Genomic DNA, 14939 nt, shown 5'->3' with positions numbered 1-14939 from the left:
ATTGTGGCTCGCACAAACTAAGCGGCTAACTTTGTTATACAATTTCTTATATAATATCAAACAGTTTCATATGATACTGTAACATATAAATATTAAAATGGCAATATAATTTAAACTCGGACCTAACTTAAATTAAACTTTTACATTTGATGCTCCACGCAAAGTAAAACAATGACTCCTTTTATATTACTTTAATAACATAATAGATATAAGAATAATACTATAATAGATCATTGTACAAAATTTATGGCATAATATCTCTTCTTCTCGTCGTCTTCTTCAATCACATATCGTTCATGTATTTCATAATCTGTTTCAAATAACATAGCGTTCACTTTTAAAATAAACTAAATATTAGGCATATGAGATTATTATTTTTAGTTTAATCTTGCACGATATCCAACCGTTCATTTTCATATTGGTAACAAATAAATCTTTTTTCTCACATGATATCCAAGGTGTTTCACACAAATTAGAAAGTATGTTTGTCCGTTTCCAAAGTCATGATTTCCTTTCGATTCTTTTCCAATTTCTTTGTCCGTGGTAAGCCCTAGTTTCTCAAATAGAAACATTGATATGTCTGACTGATCTTTTCTCTCTTTTTTAATTGCTATTGATCTGATTTGTTGTTACATACGGAGAAATGAAAAATCTGATCTGCTCCCCGCAAAGTAAAATAGTGAATCCTTTTAGGTCTAAAAATAATACTATATCAAATATCTATCCAATTGATATTTCGTTTGATTGATCTTTTCTCTTTTTTTTCTTATTTTTCTTCAATTAATCTTAGAATTTCTAGCATATATATAATAGATTCTTGTCTGATTCTATTTTTTCTTTTTTTCTCTTATTTTCCTCTTGCACGGGTGTAGCAAATTATTTTCCTTTACTATATAAAAAATATATGGTTGTGTAATGTATGTACCTTGCCCGTCTACGTAGGAAGCCCATAAGCGAGCCATGGAGCGCTCGTAGGGATCGGACGGGAGCAGCTGGTTAAAAAAGCCTAATTTTTTTCTTTCTTTTCCGATTCCAAAAAAATATTATATTTTATTATATTTTAATTTTCTTCGACTAATCGATAAAAAAACTGATTTTTTTTCCTTTTCTTGTCCGATTCTAAAAAGTTATTATGTTTTTCTTTTTTATCTTTTATTTTTCTTCGATTAACATGGGATTTTATAACTCGTGAGAGTAAACGTGGTGACTCATTTTCCTCTTATTATATATATATATATAATTGATTAAATAGCTAAATGATAACGGTTCAACGTATCAAATATATAGATGATAGAAAATGACTAAATGATAAGAAATCTTGTAATTAACATGGAATGTTCTAGATTGGCCATACTCTGAGTTTCATTTTGAGTTCTCTTGTTTTGCAGCAGCTTTTTTTTTTCCAAAAGCCCCTTCAAATCGAATTTTAGACGTAATACTATATTGGAATGGGATTAATCTCTCTGGATATATCTAAATCCCTAAATGCTAAACTAGTACACCTATTTCGATCCATTCAAATTTCGAAATAACAACAGACATCAGACGTCGTTTCTAAACTGTGGTGTATGCACTGTCAACGCTCATGCAGAGTTGAGAACTGTGGTGTGTATTTATCGTATTCTGTATCGTGCTCTTGAATTTGTGAAATCTAGCCACCTCCAATTGCTTGATCGCTCGGGTTCTTAACATTGGCATTTCAATGCGGAATTGCGGACGAACCTGCACGAAGCAGCTGGGCCGAGGAATAGGCCCAAAACAGCTGAACATGGCCCAGTAAGCGGGCTGGGCTAGCTGGACCTTTCTTTGGTATTAGTACCAGAAGGGTTCACAAATTCTGGCCCGAATTTTTGCTGTAGGAGTTCAGGGAGTGACTGACTATTGGTCAAATTGAGAATCTGTTTAAATTTAGAAAATAAAGTGATCAAATTCCACGGAAGTTCAAATTTCCGAACCCTGAATATATATTCCTTCAACATTGAATACTGGTCAGTTCCTGTTTATCATATGAGTAGAAACGTATCGTCGTCACTGGAATGCATCCATGCAATGAACGAGAGACGTGTCACGTGGTGAGAGGGATGGATGAGATCAGATGGCGTACATCCGCTTGAACTCCTCGTCGACCCACTCGGACTCGGACATGCCGGAGGCCGAGAAGGAGCGGGAGCGGCTGAGCGAGGAGCGCTTGATGCTGCGCATGCGCTTGGCCTCGATCCGGTGGGCGATCACCCAGTAGAGCATGGTGCCGATGGTGGTGACGAGGATGGTGGCGCCCATGATGGTCACGCCGACGGCCAGCCACCGCTCCGCCTTCCCCACCACGACGAACGACAGCGCCAGGAACGCCACGCTCACGAGCACGCACGCCGCCCACATCAGCTTGTTGATCACCGCCATCATCTGCTTCTTGGCCTTCCGCTCGATCACCACCACCGACGTCTGCACCACCACCACCGCCAGCGAGATGAACAGCGCCACCGAGTCGAACACGAAGAAGATGATGAACGCCGTCTGGTGGGATATGTTCGCCTCCCCGAGGACCTGCCCCGGCGACAGGCTGTCCGCGTCCACGTACTCGCCGGGGACCGTGAAGATCGCCGCGAACGCCACCGTCGCGATCAGCACCGCCACCACCGTCGTCGAGTTGATCGCGTTGTTCAGACCTTCCTCGTGGAGTTTGTTGATGCGCTTCGCGATCCCTTGCATCCGCACCCGCGTCTGCCGCGTCTGCTCCAGCTGCGAGTGCACCTCGTGCTTGATGTCACTCACCTGCTGCTTCAGCTCGCGCGCCGGGTTGCCGCCGCCGCCGCCGCCGCCCGTCGGGCTGATGGCGCGCGCCGACGGGACGCCGTGCTCCGCCAGCACCGACACCGCCTCGGCGTTTCCCATCTTCTCCGCCGTGTCGAGCGCCGTCTCGCGGGACCGGTTGATCGCCTTCAGGTCGGTGTCCGGCAGCTCGAGCAGCCGCTTTACGATAGGAACCCGCGCCTTGCGGGCGGCGATGTGCAGCGCCGTGTTGCCCTTGCTGTCCGCCAGGTTGAGCAGCGACGGCTCGCCGGCGAGGAGCGCGTCGACGAGGTCGAGGCGGGTGCCCTTGGCGGCCATGTGCAGCGCCGTCTGGCCCTTCTTGTCCACCCGCACCGCGATGCTGGGCTCCGCCTCCATCAGCGCGCGCACCACCTCCACGTGCCCGTTCCTCGCCGCCGAGTGCAGCGCCGTCTTTCCGTTGCTCCGGGCAATCAGCGCCAAGCTCCGGTCCGCCTCCAGCAGCAGCCGCACCACCTCCATGTGCCCCTGCGTCGCCGCCGTGTTCAGCGCCGTCGTGTTCGACGCGTCCACCGTCATCGACAGCTCCGGCAGCGCTCGCAGCAACTCATTCACCACCTCTACATCACCCACGCAACATCAAACATCTCGAGCAATCCCGCGTCGAGGCGTGCAACGAGAATATCAATACCTACATCCCCTTGCTTAGCGGCAATGTGGAGAGCGTCGTAGCCGCTCCGGGCCTTGATGCAGGCGGTGGCGACGTCGTGGTACTTGATCATCTCGCTCACCAGGGCCACGTACCCGTACTCGGCGGCGACGAACAGCGGCGTCTCGCCGGCCTGGTTCTGCTTCGACAGCAGCGCGCGCAGCTCGTCCGGCGGTGCGCCGGACAGCGTCTGCTGCACGGCGACGAGCTGCCCCGCGCGCGCCGACCCGTGCAGCGCCGTGTCGTCCCGCTTCCCCGTCAGCTGCTTCGTCATCTTCTTCCGCCGCGTCGCCGCCTGCGCGGCCTTCCTGGAGTCCATCGGCTCAGCCTGCTGCGGCGGTTGATGGCTTTCGCCGGATTGGTTCTTTGCATCCATCAGAATCGGAGACGCGTCGCGATGCAGCACCAAGGGCTAGTAGCTGCAAACGAGGAGATGAACAAAAGAACTCCATTACAATACTTGTGTTTATTTTTCTTCACTCTTTTTCTTTTTAATTTTTGCCCACTTGGGTGAACTCACCAACCAAATTGCCCAATCCTAGATCATTGTAGAAATAAAATCTAAAATCTACATAAAGGGAGCAACATTAACAACAAAATAAAAGATGGCGGAAAAGTTCAGAAAATAAATTAAAAAAGGAAGTATGAACCAAATGCAAAAGGAGGCCGACCGGCTAGTGCCATGCAAGTGCCCTCCCCACTCCATCTCCCTCCACAAAAGCTCCTCCATTTGCACACCACACACACCCAGATCATGAGGCCGAGACTTGGAACTAGATATCTACAGAAGATCACTACTACAACAACCTAAGCAATAATGCAAACAAAAATGCACACATACTTTGGTTCATCTTTTCGTTCCCCTTTCGCCTCATTTCCACCTCATTCACCAAGCTTTCCCCCCATAAAGAAGAGGCAATCAGCACCGGATGCCACATAAGAAATGAACACTCACAATCACAGAGGTATCTAGGGAGGAATAGGCCATGGATGCAGCAAAGGCCACGGAACACATGCATCCATGGAGAGAAAGGGGAATCAAAAATGGATGAACAGAAGAAACAGACATACCGGCATGATCGAGCTCTGCACCTCGTTGCCGCCTCCATGTGATCCGTGGGGCCCCTGATCCGACACGCCGGAGGAGATGATTACGCCGGAGAAGACAAAGAGCTCCGCCGGTTATAGACGTTATAATAATAATCCCCGGTCCGATCAAACGAATGAACAGGCACGGAAATGGAATCAAAATTTCTAGGATTTTTATTAAGCGTCTTCCTCTCTCGCTCGTTTTATTCCGCCTATTTTAAGACAATCATCATCTTCACTGGACCAATCGTGAGCTGCGACGTGCATCGATCCATAAACTGACGCCGTTTAGATTGTACCAGTTCATGCAGGTTGGTGATGCATGGTTAGGTGATGATCGTTTTTTGGTTTCTTTCTCTTAAGTACCACTTCGCTGTTGTTTGATTCTGCTAATAATTATCGTTGTGTTTTTGTCTCTGTTATAATTATGTATGTCATTTTCGTTGAGCTCTTGGTTTGGTGATGACCAAACGCTTGTTTTGGCGCGAGCAAAGAGCAGCTTAGCGCTCGAGTCGAGAAGTCGAGAGAAAAAAGTGGGCGTTGACCGTTGACGCGGCAAGGGGTCTCTCGACCAGGACGTGGTTTTGCATTGGTGGTGAAGCGCACGAGACACGTTGGGAGGGAGACGGCGACGCATCAATGGACAGGATTGAGACAAGGCAGTAATCTGTCGGTCCGTTGTTATCGCAGACCATCCCGAGGCAAATGTCTACCATGAAGTTAACGACGATCAAAGCGTTCTAGATAGAAAAAAGTCTAAAGGTATATAATCTTTCGGGGCTAGTTTATTTTTTAAAAAACATAGCATCGAATCTTTAAATATCTAAATAGAGTATTAAATATAGATAAAAAACTAATTACACAGTTAGAGAGAAATTGTAAGACGGATCTTTTGAGCCTATACAATGGTTGTTTAGCCATAGATACTACAGTAACCCATATATGCTAATAATGAATTAACTAGCATCATGGCCTGCGCATACTGCGCGGCTAATTTTGTTATAAAATTTCTTATATAATATCAAATATGTTTTATATTATATTTTGTAAAATATAAATACTAAAAGTGGTAATATAGTTTTAAACTCGGATATAACTTAAATCAAACTTTTACATTTGATGCTTTCGATTCTTTTCCAATTTTTTGTGCGCTTTTTAAGTCCTAGTTTCTCTTATAGAAACAGTGATATGTCCGATTGATCTTTTCTCTGATCTGTCGTTACATACGGCGAAAATAAAAATATGATCTGGCGACCTAATCTTTTCTGTAATTCGTCTCCGATTGATCTTCCTTCCGATTGAAAATCTAATCTATCGACCTGATCTTTTCTGTTATAGCTAATATTCGCCTGATTGATCTTTTGGCGAAAATAAAAATATGATCCGACGACATGATCTTTTCTGTTATTCATCTCCGATTGATCTTTCGTCCGAATAAAAATCTGATCTGTCAACGTGATCTTTTCTGTTATAGCAAATGTTCGCCAAATTGATCTTTTTTTCTTAATTTTCTTCGATTAATCTTTTCTCTTATTTTTCTTCGATTAATCTTACAATTTCTAGCATATATGTATAATATATCCTTGTCCGATTCCACACAAACATGATTTTTTTTCTTTTATTTCACATAGTTTTTCTAAAAACAACTCCTAGTCAGATTCCATGTGCGTATGCAGTATTTTTTTTCTTTTTTCCTCTTATTTTTCCACGGTTGTAACAAACTGTGTAGGTAGTTTTCGTTTTTTAAAAAAGCTTCCTAGTCCGATTCCACTTAAAAAAATAAAATAAAGTCACCTTTTTTTTTTCTTTTTTACTCTTGTTTTTCCACGGTTGTAACAAACTGTTTAGGTAGTTTTCCTTTTTAAAAAAAACTTCCTAGTCCGATTTTACTTTTAAAAAATTCAAAAAAACACGTTCTTTTTCAGGAATTGTCCAATCCAAAAAATCGATTTTTATCCAAAGAATCACGCTTTTTTTTTAGAGTTATCCGATCAACAAAATCTCACATTTCTTTTTTAAGGAGTTGTCCGATTCAAAAAATAGTTTTTTATCCAAAGAATCAAGCCTTTTTTTTAGAGTTATCCGATCAACAAAATCTCACATTCCTTTTTTAAGGAGTTGTCCGATTCAAAAAATAGTTTTTTATCCAAAAAATCACCTTCTTTTTTTAAATTGTCCGATAAAAAAATCCTTACCTTTTCTTCTTTTCTCTTATTTTCCTTCGATTAATGTGGGATTTTCTGGCACATGAGAGTAAACGTGGTGGCTTCTTTTCCTATTACTTTATATATATAATAGATTAGACTCAAAAGATTCGTCTCATGTTTTCCAGACGAGCTATAAAATTTATTTTTTTATTCATATTCGAAAACCTCTTTGACATCCGGTCAAACGTCCGACTTGACATTCAATTTTTTTTATTAACTAAACACGCCAAGACCAACAAACATTGATATGGCAAACTATGGCTACCATATTTTGAATTTACAACCTCAAATTTAGAGTTGAATTTAGGGATTTTTCATCATAGTTTATTTTTTAGCATTTGTTTAGATAGCTAAAAGACATATATGATTTTTTTTATTTATAGATTATTTTTGTTTATAAATATGTTGTTTGGTTTTTTACTTTTAGAAAGCCAAAAGCCAAAAGATGACACTGTATGAATAAACCTAGATTTTTCTGTGACAATTAAATCAAACGGTTCAAAGTCAAATCAAACAGTTTAGAGTTTCGTTTATAAGAGTTTTGGGAGAATCACGTTTGGATGATGACTAGCTCTGTTATGACAATTATTCGAGGATACATACAAATATGAATTAAATGCTATAGAGTTGAAAAGTTTTTCAACTATAATATTATAAAAATATACTGATAAAAAATAGTATTATCTGTTGATTATTCGATTAGAAAAAATGGGAAGTATGACGAAGATAATTTATCATCCACCCTCATCCGAACTGGCCCAGAGAAGTGAGAACTGGCTACATCACATCATGTATTGTTGCTGCATAGCCTTCGAGAGGGGCATCTTTGCTTGCAAGTGAAATCTTTCTCTGAACTTTATTAGCAGGTGAAAATGTCTCTGAACTTTGGCGATGATGATAAGATAATGTATCCAAGGAACGTTCTTGCAGAAAGCACCGCGTCTGGATGCGCTATGCCCACTCTACAGTGCGCAGGCTTTACCGTGGAGGCTGACCTGGAGAGCTTTACGGGATTCGTATATGCGTAAAGCCTCAAAGTGGGATCTTGGTGGTGCTGCTGGTGTGCCGCCGCACCGGCCTTCTTCGGCTTGCAGCCTTCCACATCATCATCTTCGGATTGCTAAAGAACAGCTACCATAAAGCCTTCTGCTTCACAAGCTCACATATACCTTTGCATTTGGTCTTCAAGACTTCTATAAAGCCTTGTGCTTCAGATACTAAGCTTATGGGCTGAGCATTTATATCTTTTACCATTTGCACACTCTTTCAAACTAATAAACGTTATATTTTATAATATATATATATATAAGTTACTTTAAAAATCAAATAAATCTATTTTTTAAGTTTATAATAGTTAATACTTAATTAAATATGTACCAATGATATTCCTCATTTTGTCTGTCAGAAAAAAAGCTTCAGCTATAAGCTGTTTTATATTTCCAACTGGTCTTCAAAGTTTCTATAATATATATGAATCCTTTGGATTTCAGCATTTATTTGCCTTGGTCCCTGCAGTGTTGACTCCCTCGAATGAGTCGTGAAACCTGACTCCTACGGCCCTAGTATAACCAATTACTACCTTCAATTTATTTATAGTCAATCTAAAAATTAATTTAAACAATAGTTACCTATAAAACATATACTATTATGTCACACCTGTCATACACACGTTATGCCTTCGAGTCTGTATTATAGTTGGCTACAAATCTACAGTCCATTGCTCTTTTCTCTTACGGCTTATAGCCTGCTATTGTACTCTTGGTAGCTCTTGCACCTAATTAATTAGGCCATGGTACAACAGTTTCTGACGGTCTGTGGCAACAATTGTCGTGGTTAATTCAACTTCGGCGGTTCAGCAATCAATCATGCGCGAGGAAGACGACGACGACTCCGGGCGTCAGGTTAACCGAGTCTGCTGCCAGAGCGTCAATGCCCTTATCTGCAATGGAGCAAGCGTGCCGTGCTCTTCACCCTTTTACCGTTCGAACGCCACACACATGCGGTTTCAGACACTCTGATGATTGAAGCCCACAAGCAAGAGAAGAGACGGCGATTCAAGTTGCGGCCAGGCTCTCCCTCTCCGGAGTCTCCACTGCCGCCTGATTGCCCGTCCCTGTCGTTCTTGCCTTTTCTCCTTTTCCTGGAATTAATTTTTGCTCCCGTCTCTGTCGCGATCGCTGCTCTGAAGATTACTGCTGCTGATCCAGGCTTGTCCTCTCCGGTAGAAAATCCGGCATGTCGACATGGAAAATATTCTCCTCTTCTCACGTGCCATGGACAAACAAGAGAGAGCTCTCTCTCCACCATGGGAAGTCTCCTTCAAGCCTATAACTCCATTGGAGCATAGGAATTTTGTAGGATCGAATAAGACCAAACAAATCTACCCTATACAAATTTTACATATAACAGGGGAGCATACATATATATCATCCTGCTAATCATTGTTGTAGTATAAAAAAGAAGATATGCAGTTGAAGGCAATGCACATGGAGCACAGCACAGGCTGCATATTCTAATTACCAATCTATCTGTAGTACTAGTATACAACAGCACTGTCGGCTAGCTCCTGCTGATCCAGGAACAGGAAATGGCAGATTACACCAGTTTATTGGAATGTATGCAGTAAACCCCTAGTAATCTCAAGGGTTATGCTGTTTATAACATCCTTTTTTTCATTTTTTACATCTTGTAGTATGACTGCCAAAAAGCTCAGGGATCATCATCACCTAACCGAAATGAGGCTTCATATGGCGTATATCCGGTCTATCTCTGAATCTGAGAAGTCTGAGTTCTGCTGCCACGAGTTTGAGCCACTCCTCCTTGTCGATTTCACCTTCTTCCTGATTGAACGCGTGCGCTTGGATCTCACCACATAGTAGGTCATTGTACCAAGCACACCGGCCATGATCATTCCACCAACGAGGGTCACCAGAAGCGCTGCCCACTGGAAGTGACGACCAACCACAATATAAGCAGATGAAATGAACGCCACTGTAGTGCACACAGAAGCCAACCACATCAACTTGTTGATAACCCCGACTACCCTCCTCTCTGCTTTAGTCTCACCCCTAACAAGTGTAATCTGAACCACCACTACTGCTAATGATGTGAACAAGGCGATGGCATTGAAGATGAAGAAGACCTTGAAGGATACTGCATGCACAGCTATTGCCACACCGTTGTTATCATTACCGCCTGGCACAGTGAATATTGCAGCAAATGCAACCGTAGCAAAGAGCACAGCCACAACGGTGACAGAATTGGTTGCATTGTTGATGCCTTCCCTATGGAGTTTCCTCAGCTCCTTTGCTATGCCAGAAACATTTTTGTTGGTTTTTCTTGCTTGCTCAAGTTGTGTGTGCACATCCTTCTTGATCTCAGTCACTGTTTTTCTGAGCTCGTCTCGAGGCTGGTTCAGATCATTTGCTCTGACTGCGCCAGCACGAGAGAGACAATCCTTTATCTCTGCAGATTCCTCTGAAAGTGGAAGACCCTCAGCTATGTCAAATGCAGTCTTGCGATCCCTAGTAAGTGCATTGACATTCATGTCTGGAAGAAGCAGAAGCTCATTTACAATCTGCGAGATGAAACAAAAGTTGTGAGCAGCAGAACAACGCTTTTGTTTCTACACTAGATTTAACAAAGGTAGAACAATACCTCTGATCGTTTCTTCCTAGTGGCAACATGCAAAGCTAAGTTGCCATTTCTGTCAGGTAGCATGACAATAGCTGGATCAGCATTCACTAGTGCCCTAACAACCCCCGCACTAGTTCCTTTCACTGCCATGTGCAAAGCAGTCTGGCCTTTCTTATCAGTCCTCCGAGCAAGCTGAGGATCTGCGTCTAGCAAAGCCTTGACAATTTCAACATGCCCCTGACGGGCAGCAAAATGCAAGGCGTTCTTTCCATTCCCCTTTGATATCTCAACCAACCCAGAAACTCTCTCCAGTAGCAGGTTCACTACCTCAATGTGGCCTCTAATCGCTGCGGTTATCAGAGGCGTCACATTTGATTGGCCAAACGTCTTCCCAAGGGATGGATCATGATCCAGGAGTACCTTTACAATATCTATAAACAAATGTCAGTGTTCCATCTTTGTGCGTGACATAAGTATATTATGGATATGCAACAAAGCAATAATAGAGCAACGCTTGCTCGATAGCTTATGTGAACAATCAGTACGTTAGCATCGCGAAACTAAACTATGATTTGTGACCAACTGATTTAAGACGAAGATAAGGTGAAAAATCAAAGTGGGATTCAAGGCTTAAGTAATTACCTTAGTGATGGTTTAACTAGGTATAAGACTCCAATTATTAAAAAAACATTTCATCATGCAAACCTTAGAGGTTTGTGCTTACGGAGATTTTCACAGGAGTGTGAATTGAGTGTGCAGCGCTCACCTCGGTGGCCTTCTTTTGCGGCGACATGTAGAGCATCGAATCCGGACTTGTTCTTCCTCGTGAGGCTCTCCTTGTCGGAGTGCTTGAGCAGCTCGACGACGATGTCAAGGAACCCCCTCTCCGCGGCGATGAGCAGCGCGGTCTCCTCCACCTCGTTGGGCTCGTTCACCACGGCGGCGCGGATCTCCGCGACCTCAGTGTCGAACTCCTCCCCAGTGCCAGTCATCTGCGCGTTGATTTCGGCGATGATCTGGCGCACAGCCTCGAGGTCTCCGCGCTGCGCGGCGAGGTGGAGCTCCGTATCGTTGTGTCGGCCGGTCACCTGCTTGACGTACTTCTTCCGCCCCGCCTGGTCCATCCTCTTGCCGGAGTTCGAGAGCACCAGGACCGGCGCAGCCGCCGCAGCGGCCGTGGGCGATGGCGACGGGGACGGGGACGGCTGCGAGCTGTCCAGCCGATTACTGGAGCCGGACATCACCAGCACCGAGCCCCTGGAGGACGCTGGCGACGACGCCGGGGACTGGTCCAGCCGGTTGCTGGAGCGCGACATCACCAGCACCGGCCGCGCCGGCGACTGGTCCAGCCGGTTGCTCGAGTGGGACATCACCAGCACCGGCCGCGACGGCGACGGCGACGCCGCCGGCGACTGGTCCAACCGCTTCGCGGAGTTGGACATCACCAGCCCGGGCCGCCTCACCACCCCGGGCGGCGACTGGTCCAGCCGCTTCCCGGAGCCGCTCGCCTCCAGCGCCGGCCGGCCGTCGTCGCCCGCCCCTCCCTCCTCCACAGGCGACGCCGGCCCAATCTCAATCTCCAAATCCCCCTCCCCTGCACCCCCAATCCGATCGATCAAACCCAATCACCACCACACACCAAGACAAATAAGCAACCAAACCAACAAAACGAGACGATACACACCTCTGTCGGAATCGGCGGCCATGGCGTCGTCGGGGACGTAGCTAGGCGGCGGCGGCGACGACGACGAGGCGACGGGGAGGAGGCAGCATGCGGGGGTCGGGTGGAGCGAGCGGAACGGGAGGTGGACAGGGGGAGGCGAATCGCGGATTCGCGGGACGTGCGTGCGTGCGTCGTCTGATGAAACGAACGGCAGGGGGAGGGAGCGAGCGAGCGCGAGCGGCGTCTGCCTCTGCTTCCCGTTGGTTTCTCTTCGTTTATCAGGCAGGCAGAGCCGCAGCCGCGGCAGGCAGCTCGGTTTTGTTCGCTCCTTTTCGCTTCGTTTGGTGCGGGAGGGGGAGGGGGGCGCCAGCGCCACCTGCCCGGTTGCGTTCTGCATATGGCCGCCTTTTGTCGCCTTCCCTTGTGATTTTTTTTTCACTTGCCTTTCTATTTTTCGCGCAAGTGTGTGTGCCTGTCACTCCCGTAAGCTCACTGTCACGGTGCGTAATTAACAAACAACAACGTGTCAATTTTACGCGTTTTTTTACTGGGGCGACGGAAAAAACACCGGCATCATCGTAAAATACATCATGCCGTTAAATGTTGGATTTAGCTGTTCATGTTATTCAAATTTTTATGCGAAAAAAGATACGGCACATGCGAGTTTTACTTAACGAGATGGTTCGTTGCTTTCGAGAAATCTGGATTGTTAATCGGGTGCTTTGGTGGAGGAGAGAATCGTTGCGGGTCCCGTCCCCGCGCGGGCTCACTACGGAACACGCACGCAATTTGCATGGCGCTTGGCTGGGTGCGATGGGGCCAAGCTAACGCGCATACATGTACGCACGCACTGCCTCTGCCTGCGTAGCCTTGCACTACGCCTTTTTTTTAAGTCTGGATTTCTTATTTCTGAACACGCCCTCATCCTTGTCTGCGTTGCTCTCTCTCTTTTTTTTCCCTTATCCCAGCCGGTAAAGAACTAAAAGATGACCGTGACATTTCAGTTGCGAGCGACCTTACATTTGCACAAGGGAGAGACAGCGTAATCAGACACCACTCGGTGCTCACTTAAACTGTGTCTACTTGTTTTACTGGTAAGCTAAAATCAAAATATTCAACCTTAAATTTATAATTGATTCTAGTTTTTTATTATAGTTTGTTTTATAAATTATCTTAGTTTATGAACATATTATTTGGCTATTTCAGTAACGACCCCTGATTCCTCGTGCCGGCCCACCTCGGAGTCGAAATTCAGTTGCTGTTCAGCTTTCAGCACAGAACACATAGTACTGTACGACGGTGCTAATAACTTCAAGTAGCACCAGCACCACCACCAGGTTCAGTGCACCAGGGGGGGTTGTAGCAGCGCCCGCCACACCACGCGCATCAGCAACGGCCAAAACCGCTCGCATGTTGGGCTGTCGCCGTGACGACGGGCCGGGACGATGAGGATGCCCCCCACCCCCACGTGGTCAGCTTTACCTTGACTCGCCGGCCGGTTGGTGGGGCCGGTCAATCAGTCAGTCCACTGGTCCGCCCTCCGGCCACCGTGTGCTGGCGATGCTCTAGAATCCGACATGTTTCACGCCGTATGCTGCGGGGGAATCTATTCGCAGAAGCCGCCTTGCATGAAAACAACCTGATTGCTGCCCAAGGGAGCGGTAAAATCTGCAGCTAGCGAGGCACTCATTGTTTGATGAAAGGGTCACCGATCAATAATCACAAACCACACGCTCGCTCGCTTGCTTGATAATTTGTTATGATCCTCGTGAGCAAGCCTGAGGTATAACAGACGCAATAAACGAGCGCATGGCTTAGTTCTAAGAGCATTCTTAACAGCTCATTTATCTCATTCTTCGTCCTAGATAGGGATGGCCATGGGTTGACCCGCGGATATTTTAGGATCGACTCTAGTTCAACTAAATGAAGTAAATTGTATTTTAGGATAAAACTTAGTTTATTTTGTTGAACTAGAGCTGGCCCTAAACTATCCGCGGGTCGACCTATGCCATCCTTAATCCTAGAAATAGAGGATGAAGAGTAAAAGTTAAGCTCCAGCAGAACATCTATCCCACCATCTATTTTTGGATGTTATCCATATTAGGAAAGAGAAACTCTATATTTAGATGTTCTCTCTCCAATTCTCCAAATAGATATGGAGGATGTCATATATAGATGATCTGCTGGAGTACATAGGGATATGAAAGATAAAAATGTTTTAGATGATCATCCAAATGAAGATATGGATGACTAAATTTAGATGAACGGTTGAGAATGCTTTAAGAGCATATTACTGTTAGAGGCTCAGAGCATTGACTGCATTGTTTTCTGCTTCTTTCACTGTTGCCCACTAGGAATCTGATGGGCAAATCGTTAGGAACTTGGGATGGGGGCGATGGGCCACTCGTCGTTATAAAAATGTGTCGATGTGTTTTATTTGCTGGATTCAGATTTACGTGGCTGCAAATTTGCCGAAGCGGGGGTTACGTATCAACTTGTGTAATTAGCCAAAAATGACACGGTCAGAATTGTCAGTCAGCTAGCCACTAGAGGAGTACTCTCTCCATCTCAAAATAAACTAATTTTTCACTTTTTACTTTTTGACTCTTCATTTTATTTAAAATTTTTTTATTGATATTTTTGTTTTTATTAGATGATAAATCATAAATAGTGCTTTATGTGTGACTAATTTTTTTTAATTTTCTAAAAAATTTTCAAATAAGACGAATGGTCAAATGTTGGACACGGAAACCAGAAAATTCGTTTTTTTAAGACAGGGAGTAGCAACAAGCGAGGGGTCAGCTAGCTGGTTAGAAAAGTCACTAGCACAGTCCCAGAGTACCAACAAGCGAAGCAAAAAAGGAAA

General features: G+C 44.9%; 2 protein-coding genes across 7 annotated transcripts; both read right to left on the bottom strand.

Moving 5' to 3' along the window:
• Nucleotides 1-1890: 1890 nt before the first annotated feature.
• On the bottom strand, nt 1891-4974 carry LOC102721816 (ankyrin repeat-containing protein At5g02620). 6 transcript variants are annotated; one of them, XM_015834963.2, is made up of 4 exons: nt 4150-4184; nt 3999-4046; nt 3461-3897; nt 1891-3389 (listed from the first exon to the last, which is right to left on the bottom strand). In XM_015834963.2, exons 3-4 carry the CDS (start codon nt 3852-3854, stop codon nt 2092-2094), a joined length of 1692 nt encoding a protein of 563 aa, XP_015690449.2. In that variant the 5' UTR covers nt 3855-3897; nt 3999-4046; nt 4150-4184; the 3' UTR covers nt 1891-2091. The 6 variants fall into 6 exon arrangements, with proteins under 6 accessions (XP_015690449.2, XP_015690447.2, XP_015690448.2 ...); XM_015834961.2 differs by lacking the exons at nt 3999-4046; nt 4150-4184 and adding an exon at nt 4550-4974; XM_015834962.2 differs by lacking the exon at nt 3999-4046 and having other exon boundaries at nt 4150-4231.
• A 4167-nt stretch (nt 4975-9141) lies between these two features.
• Nucleotides 9142-12387, bottom strand: LOC102721528 (ankyrin repeat-containing protein ITN1). The gene is made up of 4 exons (XM_040522781.1): nt 12095-12387; nt 11177-12004; nt 10432-10841; nt 9142-10351 (listed from the first exon to the last, which is right to left on the bottom strand). Exons 1-4 carry the CDS (start codon nt 12114-12116, stop codon nt 9518-9520), a joined length of 2094 nt encoding a protein of 697 aa, XP_040378715.1. The 5' UTR covers nt 12117-12387; the 3' UTR covers nt 9142-9517.
• Between the last annotated feature and the right edge of the window lie 2552 nt (nt 12388-14939).

This window comes from Oryza brachyantha, chromosome 3, assembly GCF_000231095.2.
Source record: "Oryza brachyantha chromosome 3, ObraRS2, whole genome shotgun sequence".
Classification (NCBI taxonomy): Eukaryota; Viridiplantae; Streptophyta; class Magnoliopsida; order Poales; family Poaceae; genus Oryza; species Oryza brachyantha.
This window is presented reverse-complemented; position numbering and strand designations above follow the sequence as displayed.

What these genes read in the sequence shown, in the direction of transcription:
- LOC102721816 (XM_015834961.2), bottom strand. Translation starts at nt 3,854, where the DNA reads ATGGATGCAAAGAACCAATCCGGCGAAAGCCATCAACCGCCGCAGCAG. An exon ending in CGCTAAGCAAGGGGATGTAG is followed by an intron (nt 3,390 to 3,460) that starts GTATTGATATTC and finishes TGGGTGATGTAG; the next exon opens with AGGTGGTGAATGAGTTGCTG.
- LOC102721528 (XM_040522781.1), bottom strand. Translation starts at nt 12,116, where the DNA reads ATGGCCGCCGATTCCGACAGAG. An exon ending in GGCCGCCGATTCCGACAGAG is followed by an intron (nt 12,005 to 12,094) that starts GTGTGTATCGTC and finishes TTGGGGGTGCAG; the next exon opens with GGGAGGGGGATTTGGAGATT. An exon ending in CTAGGAAGAAACGATCAGAG is followed by an intron (nt 10,352 to 10,431) that starts GTATTGTTCTAC and finishes TTCATCTCGCAG; the next exon opens with ATTGTAAATGAGCTTCTGCT.